This window comes from Felis catus, chromosome B4 (assembly GCF_018350175.1).
Source record: "Felis catus isolate Fca126 chromosome B4, F.catus_Fca126_mat1.0, whole genome shotgun sequence".
In the NCBI taxonomy this organism is placed as follows: Eukaryota; Metazoa; Chordata; class Mammalia; order Carnivora; family Felidae; genus Felis; species Felis catus.
The window spans coordinates 42,227,174-42,238,607 of NC_058374.1; the positions used below are offsets into that span (position 1 = coordinate 42,227,174).

Here is an 11,434-nt window from a genome sequence, read left to right on the forward strand (position 1 = left end):
ATGTGTGCATAAACATTTTTGATTCTGATTGTCTTCTTAAGTAAGTATTAAAAAATTTTTTTCTTACTGTTTATTTATTTTTGGGAGACAGAGAGACAGAGTGTGAGCAGGGGAGGGGCAGAGAGAGAGGGAGACACAGGAATCCGAAGCAGGCTCCAGGCTCCGAGCTGTCAGCACAGAGCCCGACGTGGGGCTCGAACTCATGAACCATGAGATCATGACCTGAGCTGAAGTCCGATGCTTAACCGACTGAGCCACCGAGGTGCTCAAGTATTTTAAATATGATCCTATTAAATATTTTTATATTGGTTAAATACTGCTTTTAACTCATTCTGCACACTGGCATTTCTCATAAAATTTTCTTTGGAAAGAGTTTCAATTGCCCAAGAGTATAAGGACAGAAGATGACAATGATAACTAGAGATTGTGGAATACATCTTCTGCAATCCTTGGAGGAAATAAAGGTGACCTTTGGGTTGTTTCAGGGATGGGATTATAGAAAAGAGCATTTATTTCACACAGTGTCTTTCTGCATCAGTGATTTTAATATGGATTCTTAGTGGTTATCAATAACTGGTCAGATCATTTTTTTTTTTTTAACGCACTGCTGTCTGGATTTTGACCTAGTGAATTGTGGGCTCAGCCCTCTCCCTCCTCCTCCCCCATCTCCTTCTTGATCCAGTCCACGTAGTTGAGTAATTTGGTGTAGAAGCCATAGCCCCTGCCACACCCGATGCCCCAGGATACGATGCCCGTGGCCACCCAGCGATCATTGTCCTCATCCTTCACTGCGAAGACCCCTCCGCTATCGCCCTGACAGGCATCCTGCTTTAGAGACGGGTCCCCGGCACAGAACATGTTTTGAGAAAACACATCGTTCCTATTTTTTTTCCGGAGCCAGCTCTCACACGCCTCTCGCCTACCTACGGGCAGACGGATAAACTTGAGGTCATAGGAAAGCCTCTCCTCCATTATCCCAAAGCCACTGACGTAGCCCATGAGGCCCCTGTCATAGAAGGTCTCGTTGTCAGGGAGGCAGATGGGGAGGAGGTTGGGCCCCAGGGTGACACTATTTTCCAGCTCCAAGAGGGCGATGTCCGCCTCAAAATTGTTAGACTCGTCCTGGCGGTAGTCTGGGTGAATGCTGACCCTGCGGACAGGGTGGTTTGCTAGTTTTGTGATCTCTTCCACGTTTACGTGGCCCAGGAACACATCCCTGGTGGCGTTATTTTCCCCGTTGTAGTCCTTGGGGTAGAGGGTGTGGGCGGCTGTGAGGATCCAGCGGTCGCCCAGCAGGGCCCCCCCGCCTGGCCCGTAGATGTTGGTGTATGCCTGCCAGGGGAAGTTGCCCAGCTTGGCTCTTTGCCCTCCAATGATGCGCTGCTTCTGTTCCACGGGATTGACGGGTTTCCCACACACTGGAGAGGAGAGACAGAGAAGGCAAGTTCAAGTCAGTCCGGCCCGGCCAGTCCTCTTTCCTTCTGTGATCAGGCAGTTCCCCCCTGAGGCCTTTTTTTCTGGCTCCCGGGGGCCCGTTTCCTCTTTGTTCTCCCATTCCCACCCTCCCCCTGAGTCTTTGGCCTTTGTCAGCCTCTCCTCCTGGCTCTGGTTTATTTCTTCCTGGGGGTTTTCTTGCTCTTTTTTACTCCCCAATTCCCCATCTGCTCAGGGAAAAAGCGGGAATGTCAGGACCGAGTCCAGTTGTCTGGGTCCCTCTGTCCGTTTCTCCTGGGCCTTCTCCTTACCGGATTCCCCCTTTACTCCTCCTGTCTATTTTTGACCTCAAGCTGGAGTGTCTCTCCATTCACTTTGTCTCCACGCTCTGTGCAGGCTCTTCCTGAGGCCCCGCAGGGTTGCCGGAGGCACTGGGGATGGCCCCAGAGGGCTTCCACTCACCTGGCAAACACCGAGGAATCTTTTGTCCTTCCTTTTCATTCTTCCAAATGCCCTCAGCGGTGCAGGTATAGGCCCCTGTGGAAAGAGGGGGCGATGAGCAGGCTGGGAGATGGTGGGCAGGAGAAACGGCTCGCAGAGGCCAGTAAGCACAGAGCGCGCTAGATGGGGAGAGGGGAGATCCGGAACCAACACTGACAAAGGGAAGGTTGAAATACACAAGGATGGAACATCACAAGTGTTGTGAGGCCTCTACGTATATTTTTTTGGTGTTGACATTCGGTGAAAAAAATCAGAACATTAACTCTACGTTTGATGTGCTCCCTGTTTGTGAAGGTAGACATAAAAACCGGAAGGAACATTTGAACATCTTGTCAGTGACTGCACCTTGGAAGTGGGTTTGTAGATAATAATGGTGGCTACATTTTCTGATGGCTGACGGAGTACCGTACCTGTTGCTAAGCACTTTCTTGACATTATCTCCTTGAAGCACCACAGTGACACTTTCGGGGATGCATTACTATCCTCATTTTTTTTGGATGAGGAAAATGAGCTGAAATAGTTTGCACAAGGTCACATAATTTCTAGGTTACAGAACCAAGATGCAAACTAAGGATTGTCTGACTTCAAAGCCCAGCTCTTTAATAGTACTATATAATTTCAATGTAAGATTGTTTCTTTTTTTGGATGTTTCTAACCTACAAAGCATGTCATTTATTTTATTTTATTTTATTCTATTCTATTTTATTTTATTTTATTTTAAAAAAGTTTATTTATTTTGAGAGAGAGAGAGACAGAACGAGTGAGGGAGGAGCAGAGAGAGAGAGAGGGGGAGAGAGAATCCCTAGCAGGCTCCATGCTGATAGTGCGGAGCCCAATGCGGGACTGGAACTCACAAACTGTGGATCATGACCTGAGCCAAAATCAAGAGTTTGACGCTTAACTGACTGAGCCACCCAGGCGCTCCTAGGATGTGATTTATTTTATTTTATTTTATTTTATTTTATTTTATTTTATTTATTTTAATGGTTATTCAGTTTTGAGAGAGAGACAGAGACAGAGACAGAGTGTGAGCAAGGGAGGGGCAGGGAGAGAGGGAGACCCCGAACCCAAGCAGGCTCCAGGCTCTGAGCTGTCATCCCAGAGCCTGACATGGGGCTTGAACTCACAAACTGGAAGATCATGACCTGAGCAGAAGTCGGATGTTTAACTGACTGCGCCACCCAGGCACTCCTGATTTATTTTATTTTATTTTATTATTATTATTATTATTATTTTTTTATTTTTGGGACAGAGAGAGACAGAGCATGAACAGGGGAGGGGCAGAGAGAGAGGGAGACACAGAATCGGAAACAGGCTCCAGGCTCTGAGCCATCAGCCCAGAGCCCGACGCGGGGCTCGAACTCACGGACCGCGAGATCGTGACCTGGCTGAAGTCGGACGCTTAACCGACTGCGCCACCCAGGCGCCCCACTCCTGATTTATTTTAAAGAAAAGTTTGGAAGATAAGTTTGAGAGTCATTTAGTAAATCTAAATGCAAAAAAGTTGCAACATAGTAGCCTGAGGGGGTGTTGGAGGTGGTGGGGATGGTGGTGGTGGAAAGGATGGTGACAGAGGTCGGGATGACGGAGGTCGGGATGATGACGCTGCTTGCGGGGGTGGGAATGATGATGCTTGTGGTGAGAAGGAGCGGACCGTTTATGAGATTTGAGATTTTCTTTGTATCGGCTCCGGTGCCTCCTTATTCAACCCTACTAGACGCCTCTTGGCATCGTACTTTAGGCCCCTGAAGCCAGTGTCCTGGGAAGATACCGTAATATGCATCCATTCTCGAGGGGTTATGTTGGAAGAAATCTCGGAAGATGTCCCGAGAAGATGGAAGGGAGGAGGCTGCCATTTGCATGGGTCCCTACCTCGCTCGGTTTCAGTGATGCCTCCTCTGGTCTGCATCTTGTAATAGGGCTCCCGGCAGTAGTACTGGATACGGGCCTGGTAGGTGTTCACCCCCTTTGCGGTGGTGTAATTGAAGTCCCCGTTAGTCAGGCTTTGGGGCTGCCCACAGTCCTTGACTTGGAGAGAACACAGGGCCGTATGAGAGCTGAGAACGTACTGGAACTTCAGCGGAGGGACCACGAGCTGTCTGCCCACAGAACAAGCTGAGAACCTCAGGGCAATACGGTCGGTGGGGGGAACTTATGACGGATGGGAACTGGATGGAGTGAAATTCAGTTCTGGGGAGAGCCCCCCAACACAGCTGAGCGGAGGGCCGACTGGTTCCTGCTGTGGGCCATAGGCTTCAGAGGACAAGTGGGGAGGGAGGGACAGTCCTTTGGGGAGAGGCTTAGCCCAGGCCCCCTCTTCCTTTCACATCCCAGGTCCCCATGGCCAGGGGGTGGGAGTGGGGGCAGATATCCTGAGTTGTGACTTACTCTTGCATCTGGGCATGGCACGGTGCCACGTGCCGTCGTCCTGACAGACAGCCGTGAAGGAGAGCAGCACCTGGTTTCCCTGTGTGAGAAGAGGGACAGAGGTAGCTGTGTCATTAGTACAAGAAGGCACTGCGGTTCCCTTCCCGCCTTTCCCACCCCAGAGCAGCAGCCAGGGCAAGAACACCTCAAACTCGCAGACCTCAGAACCTCTGTGGGTGCGGCTCCTTTGTCCTTCTCAGACCAGGGCTACAGAGGGGAGCCCCGAGTCACACAGCAGCAAGTCAGAGCAAGGACTCATTGTCAGGCCCAATAATCCTCTCTCCAGACTCTTGCCTTTTTCCACGGAGGCCCATTTGGACTCCACAGGTTTAGATTAAAAAAAACAGCAAGACTGGCTGGGTGTTTTCTGCGTTGGAACAAAACACCGTGCCCTGAAGTAGAACCATGTTTCTCCTCCTTTGGAGTACCCACCGGTCTTGGCCTGCATCACTTCCTTTCTCCTAGACCGCAGTTTTCTTTCTTTTTTTTAAAAAAAAATTTTTTTTAATGTTTATTATTGAGAGACAGAGAGACACAGAGCGTGAGCAGGGCAGGGGTAGAAAGAGGGGGAGACACAGAATCTGAAGTAGGGTCCAGGCTCTGAGCTGTCAGCATAGAGCCCGATGCGGGGCTTGAACTCGCAAACTGCGAGATCATGACCTGAGCCAGAGTCGGTTGCTTAGCCCACTGAGCCACCCAGGTGCCCCTAGACCGCAGTTTTCTGAAGGGCAAGGGCCCAGCCACTTTCCAGGGTGCTTGAGATACTGATGCGTGCCAAATGCTATAGTAGTTGAGTAGATAGCAAGCACAAAGCAAGAAAATGGCACCCTCTGAGATGAAAATTAACCGGACCCTATGAATGAGTTTTATTAAGGCCAACAACCATCCCAGAGAGTTAGCCCTGGAAAAGATCGCAAGAGAGTGCGTACGAGAACAAGGATGTTTGAGTGAAATGCAAATAACGGGAGACAAGCTGTGTGGCTTGCTTTAAATTCTATGATGTGAGTCACACATGCCAAGGTAAGGGTGGTGGCAGCAGAAGACAGGGAGGGTTGTAACGTGAGCAAAGAGTACGGGAGTCTCCAGTCTTCTGGGCCTGGGACAGCCAGTCCTCATGATGTAGCTGGAGACATCCAGGGGTACAGAGCAACTCGTCTGGCTAGCTCAGCTTGATGCAACATTCATAGGTAGGCTGCATGAAGGCTCTCGTGAATATGCGCGTTTCTTTTTACTCACCTCCTGCATCTAGAACACCGCCTGACCCTCGATAAACACTTAAAATGTTTGCTGAATGAATTAACTACTATTTGAGGGCATACCAAAGATCTTCTCTCTGATTCTGATGAGGTCTTCCAAGTGGATCTATTGAACAAAGATGGGATGTCCAGTCCCATGCCCCTGCCCAGGGGTCACTCTAACTTTCATGTCTTTCAAAACCGCATTTTACTTTACCGGATTCTGTGAGATTAACCAATAAAACCACGTTCTTTACTGCACCCGCAAAGCTGAGAACAGGGTGGTGGGCCCAGGCTGAGAACCTCATCGTACATAAAAAAGCCCTGGGGCAAGAGGCGGGAGATTTGGTTCCAGTCCCTCCTGTACAAAATCTGTGATGCTGAGCGAGTCACTCCTTGTACTCCACCCTGCCTTTTCAGGTCCTAATCCTACCGTTACTGCCCAAGGTTAGTAGTTCATAAACTTGGCTGCACATTAGCTTCGAGTAATCCTGATGCCCTAGGTGCCAGGCCGAGGAATCAATCTCCAGGTCAATGGAATCAGTCTCTTACAGGGGACCCAGACATCAGTATTCATAAAATTCCAAGTGTTCCCAGTGTATAGTCAGGTTTGAGAGCTGGTAGACCAGGTGACCCTTCCAGCTCAAGCATCTGTGAGTCCAATCAGGACTGAGCCTAAATCTGATGGGGTTGCTGAGCTACCCGTGTGAATTGCCCCTGGAAGTTTGGGCCAGCTGTTTTCCCTCAGCCTCGGGCTCTTACCTCCACAAGCTGGTAGCCCTGTTTGCAGGTGACAATGAAATAGTCACGGAACTGGTATTGAGGCTGCAGGTCCTGGATGATGGTGAACTTGTCTAGGGTCTTGGGCTGGGGGCACTTGATGACTGTTGGGGAGACCAGAGGACATATTCATGTCAGAGCCACTGTCTCTTCTACCCATCTGATTCTGCCCCAGTGCTGCCTAATGGGAGAGGCCCCCGGGAAATCTTACTTTCAGTCGTATAATGCAGCTTCCAGCCTCGGCTGTCCCCCGAGTCATCCGTGAAGAACAGCAGATCCACGGCATTGCTGCTGCTGTCAAAGTCAGCGGGTCTTTGCTTCCCACAGAACTCGCCGATATTCCTCCCACTGGCGTAGATCTGGTGGGGAAGAGGTGAGGGCCATCTCTCTAATTCAGACATTTCCCCACTGAGCCAGGAGGGCGGCGGTGGTGGGAAGTCTGCTTTTTGTGTATGCTTTCAGCTGGAGGGGGAAAGGGATCCCTAGGATCCACACCCAGTTGTGTGGGAACTTGCCTAGCCCATGTGTGACGTTGGTCATTCCTGTCCCGATTGGCCAGAGGATCTAGCGGGAAGCAGGGGTGAGGGGTGCCGGGTGAAGAGGGGAAGGAGAGGAAGGGGGTCTCTCAGGGAGTAGGACGGCTGTACCTGTAGCTGGTCATAGGGGCAGTGCACTTGCTGGTGGTCATCGATCTCGAAAGGTTCCAGGAACTTGAGGTGGAGGGTGAGGCCGCGCTCTACCCGGATGCTATAGTTGCAACGCAGGTCAGGGGGGTAGGGCTTGGGGTACTCCAGGCTGGAGACGTAGCCCGATGGCTCCGTGTACAGCTCACTGCTGCACTCGGCTGTGGGAGCAGAGCCGGGTGGGGGTCACCGGAGACTCTCTGGCTGGCCAGCAAGCCCTTGCTCCATCCCTGCCTCCCTTCCACAGTGCCCCAACCTCACCCTGGCAGGAATGCCCATTCTTCTGAAGCTCATAGCCTGGACGGCAGGAACAGAAGTAGCCACCAGGATAGTTATGACACAGGTGCTGGCACTGGGGCTGGACATTCTCCTCAACCGAGTTGCGCTGGGCGGCACATTCATCGAGGTCTGGAAGAGATTCCAGAAGGAGAGGTTAAATTCCTGCCGGGGATTTCTGTAATGGCTCTGCTCTCAGAGAGATCACTCACCGGAAGCCGAAAGACAAAGTCATCTCTTGGCCACCTGAACTTCCAGGCCTGTCTAATAATGTCTTCTGGAAATCCCCCAATGGTGACAGAACCCAGGTTGGCAGGCCCCCTTTGGACAAAGCTCTCTTGAGGGGAAAAGGAAGGAAGGACAGGCTTCCTACTCCTTTGGATTCAAGATTCCCCTTTTCTGGTCCCTAGTCCATATGACTAAGGCCGGAAAAAAAGGCACCCAGGGACCACTCACCCACAGCTTGGTAGTAGGCCAGGAAGCCCTTGTAGAACATAATGGTGCCATTCTCCTCATTGGAGAAGTCCGTGTGGAAGGTCAGCAGCATCTTGTTCCCTTCGGACATAAATTCCTTTGCTTCTGGGGGGTTGCCCAGTGGAGAACCCAGTTGCCCACAGAACCTCCCCAGAGTTTTCTTGTCAGCAGAGATCTGGTGGAGGAAGGAGAAGGGGCGGGAAGAGGAGCTGTTGAGGAGACACGTCCCATGAGGAAGGTCAGTGAAGGTCCTCCTCTTGTCCCAAAGAGCGAGTGTCCCAAAGAGTTCCACTCTACTGGTGGAACAGCCTCTGCCTGGTTTCTGCCTGCCGGGCTCTGGCTGTTGTGAACTTCTCCCCACCCTGGCGGGACTTCCATGGTGCATCTGAGTCTCCCAGTGGGTAGCTCCTTGCATGTCACCCTGTGCCTGGTACATCCTCTCTTCCTTGTTCTACGTCCCCCAGCACGTTTCAGACCTTTCTTCATTTCCACCACCTCCCGTGCTCGTCTTCCACTGGAATCCTGGTTGTCTCTACCCAAGTCTTTAGCATTCCTTCATTCCGAGAGCCCGGCAGGTCTGCTTTATTTTCTGTCTAGTTAGTTACTCCACCTCACCTTATGCAAACCATTCACATCCAGTCATGCTTCCTGTTAGACTCAGCTGAGAGTGAGCCTCTCCAGCCTTCATATCGGCAAGCATCGCCTAGAATCCCTTATCTTTCCTTTCGTAAAAAAATTTTTTTAAGTTTATTTATTTATTTTGAGAGAGAGAGAGAAATTGAGAGAGAGTGTACACAAGTGGGGGAGGGGCAGAGAGCGGGAGAGAGAATTCCAAGCAGGCTCCACGCTGTCAACGCAGAGCCCGACTCGGGGCTTGATCTCAAGAACCCATGAGATCATGACCTGAGCCGAAACTGAGTCAGATGCTTAGCCGACTGAGCCACCCAGGCGCCAACCCCCCACTTTATCTCTTTCTTCACAGGTTCCTTAACCCCTCAAAAGTGGAAGACATCCTGCCCCCACCCCATCCCTCTCTATCCCTACCCCGGAGACCCTTCCCCCCAACCCTGCAAACTTCTCAAGTCCTCTGAGTTAGGAAGATGTATCATTTTCCGATCATTCTCTCATAGCCTCCAGAGGGTATACCCTCCTGGGAATGGTATTTATCGGATGTGTGTAGTCTCTACTTGGATCCTGAACCTTGAATCTCATTTTTATTGGATATAGAAAGTTGAGACTTGGAAGGCCTTCTTGGTTGCTTCAAAGGTGAGGAGACTGAGCCCATTGACTTTGCTGAGGGCTATGTTTGAGCTACTACTGCATACATTTCTCTTCCCCATGTTCCTGTTTAGGCAGGCAGCCATGGTGATATTCTACATGGAAATAGGGAAACTGAGGCACAGCTGTTTTCCAAAGACTCCCAGAAAGTCAGCAGATGGGGAAGGTTTTTCTGACTCTTATGGACAGTACATTTCCTGGAAGTGGGACCTGTACATTCCTTCCTCCATGTTTCTCCCTTCAGTGCTCACTGAGGGCCTCTAAATCCAGTGGACCCCCCCCCCCCAACATCCAGGGTGTCACCTGACTCTCAGAGCTCCACTTGGCCATCAGCTCTTGAAGGGCTAGGGCTCTGTCCATGTGTGAGGAATACTATCCAGGGTGGTTAGAACACAAGTCCTCAGTTTCCAGAGACACCCAGCTCTCCCTCTGCCCTCCCAACCCGATCCCATACCTTGACATAGTCATAGAAACAGCCTTCAGAAGGCTCCAGGTCAAACTGCCAGAAGACGAGCTTCACCCTGAATCCTGTGGGCACCGTGATCACCGTGGTTTTCTCAAAGTTGTTGGGGTAAGGCTTGGGGTACAGAGGAGAAGTCACCTCCCCAAAGAGCTTCTGAGAAATGGGGATGGAGCCTTCCACCCTACAGAACAGGATCATCACCAGGAGGTACAAGAGCCACCTGCCGAAAAGAAAGTGGGTGTCTGTAGGGCTGGAGGGGTGCAGCACCCTTGCCGTTTGGGCCGTGACTGGGGTGGGGGCTGGGATGGTCACACCGCTCGGCATTTTCCACTCTGGCCATTCTAGACCTCACAGAGATGTTCTCGGTGGGGGTGGGTGAAGAGGGGAGGCTGGTCTCTGCAGCCGCTGCATTGGGTATTCCTCCCCCGGGGCAATGTGCAGTCCAAAGGTTCATCACAGTCCCTGTCCTCTCTCCCCATCCTCCTCCCCTGCCCTCTCGCAACACTCCCCTCCCCTTCCCGGAATAGGGCTGGCTTGTGACCAGTTAACTGAGGGTGAGGGTTTCCAGTCATGGCTCTCTGATATGGCTCCCAAGGGCCAGCAAAGGCCTCTGGGAGAAACGGCCTATAGAATATGGAGTCACACACAGAGCGCACCCCTCCTGGGCAGAGTGGGTCTCCCCATCTTGCTGCTCCCCTGCTATGAGCTGGGAGGAAGAAGAGAGCGTGGCCATCACCTCACGTGTGTAAGGTCTCCTTTTGTCCTCATGAGGAGGGATGGAAGGTATGTGTTTGCGTGTGCCCGCGTGTGCATACCGGCATAAGGTAAAGATATACGGGGAGGGGAAGGGTGTTCCTGTCTCCCTGAATAAATTTGGGAGCAGAGTTGCCCAGGGTTCTCCCTTCTGGCTTCTCCCTCCCTCCCTCCCTGGGTCCCCATCAGCCTTACTCACATTTCTCCAGGCCTGTTTTTGGATCCTAGACTCTCCTGACAGCGTCTTCATCCACTCTGTGTTGAGGGAGACAGCGGTCATGCAGAGGAGGGAAGGGGGAGGGAATGAGCGTGGAGGGGAGGGGGGGTGGGAACCATTCCCGGAGGAATGTTGTAGGGAATGAACTATTTGCATAAACAAAATGAAAAAAAAGTCTGTTTCCAGTTTGGAGTTTTGGTTTTGAAATCCCTGATGGTGGCGCCACCTGCTGGCCGATCTGGGGAAGGGCTAGGGAGACGGGCCTGAGTTTCTCCAGTGGAGACAGCCTTTGGTTTGGAAAACCCAGACCTCGCGGTTTCTAAATCTGATCTGAATTTTCATTTTCTTCAGGGACCGCCGTTGTCTTTACAAGGTTCCTACACCAAAGGCAGTGGAAATCGCTGTTGAGGGAGACTCTCTTTTCTGCATCGCCTGTTCCATCAATCTGGTTCGTCCTGCTCTTAGTCACCCAACGGCCCTGGTCCAGGAATGGCTAGGATTTTCATGTCCAGGAACAACGAGGTAGAAGAGGGCATTGCAGGAGTGAAAGAAGAGAATGGAGTTTGTTTGCATTGGGGCCCCGGCCTACTCACCCTTGAATGACAAACACTGAACAGGGCTTGTTGTGTCAGGGTGACCCTAAAGCAGCACTAGGGACTCTTTTAAGATGCTTCCTCCCCACTTCAATGAGCTCAGGCCTGCCAGTGAAGTTGGCTTTTAGAGAGGCAAGGGAAGCTGAGCGGGGTCGAGACATCTCTTCTTCTGGGCATCTGGTCAAGTGTTGGAGCCCTTGAGAGTCATGGCTGCCTAGGGCTAGCCAAACAACAGTGTGGCTGTGGACCAACAGTGACTTGGCCTTTTCTGAGAGAAAGCCAGGCCCTGGGGTGGGGGTGGGGGACTCTTATCTTTCCTG

General features: G+C 51.5%; 1 protein-coding gene across 2 annotated transcripts; it reads right to left on the reverse strand.

Moving 5' to 3' along the window:
• Positions 1-526: 526 nt before the first annotated feature.
• On the reverse strand, positions 527-10,655 carry C1R (complement C1r). Of its 2 annotated transcripts, none has more exons than XM_045061321.1 (11): positions 10,504-10,655; positions 9,543-9,771; positions 7,793-7,985; positions 7,322-7,468; positions 7,025-7,221; positions 6,589-6,736; positions 6,360-6,481; positions 4,324-4,402; positions 3,808-3,963; positions 1,897-1,971; positions 527-1,418 (listed from the first exon to the last, which is right to left on the reverse strand). In XM_045061321.1, coding segments are annotated over exons 1-11 (2,127 nt in total). In that variant the 5' UTR covers positions 10,506-10,655; the 3' UTR covers positions 527-639. The 2 variants fall into 2 exon arrangements, with proteins under 2 accessions (XP_044917256.1, XP_019690013.3); XM_019834454.3 differs by lacking the exon at positions 10,504-10,655 and adding an exon at positions 9,866-10,020.
• Between the last annotated feature and the right edge of the window lie 779 nt (positions 10,656-11,434).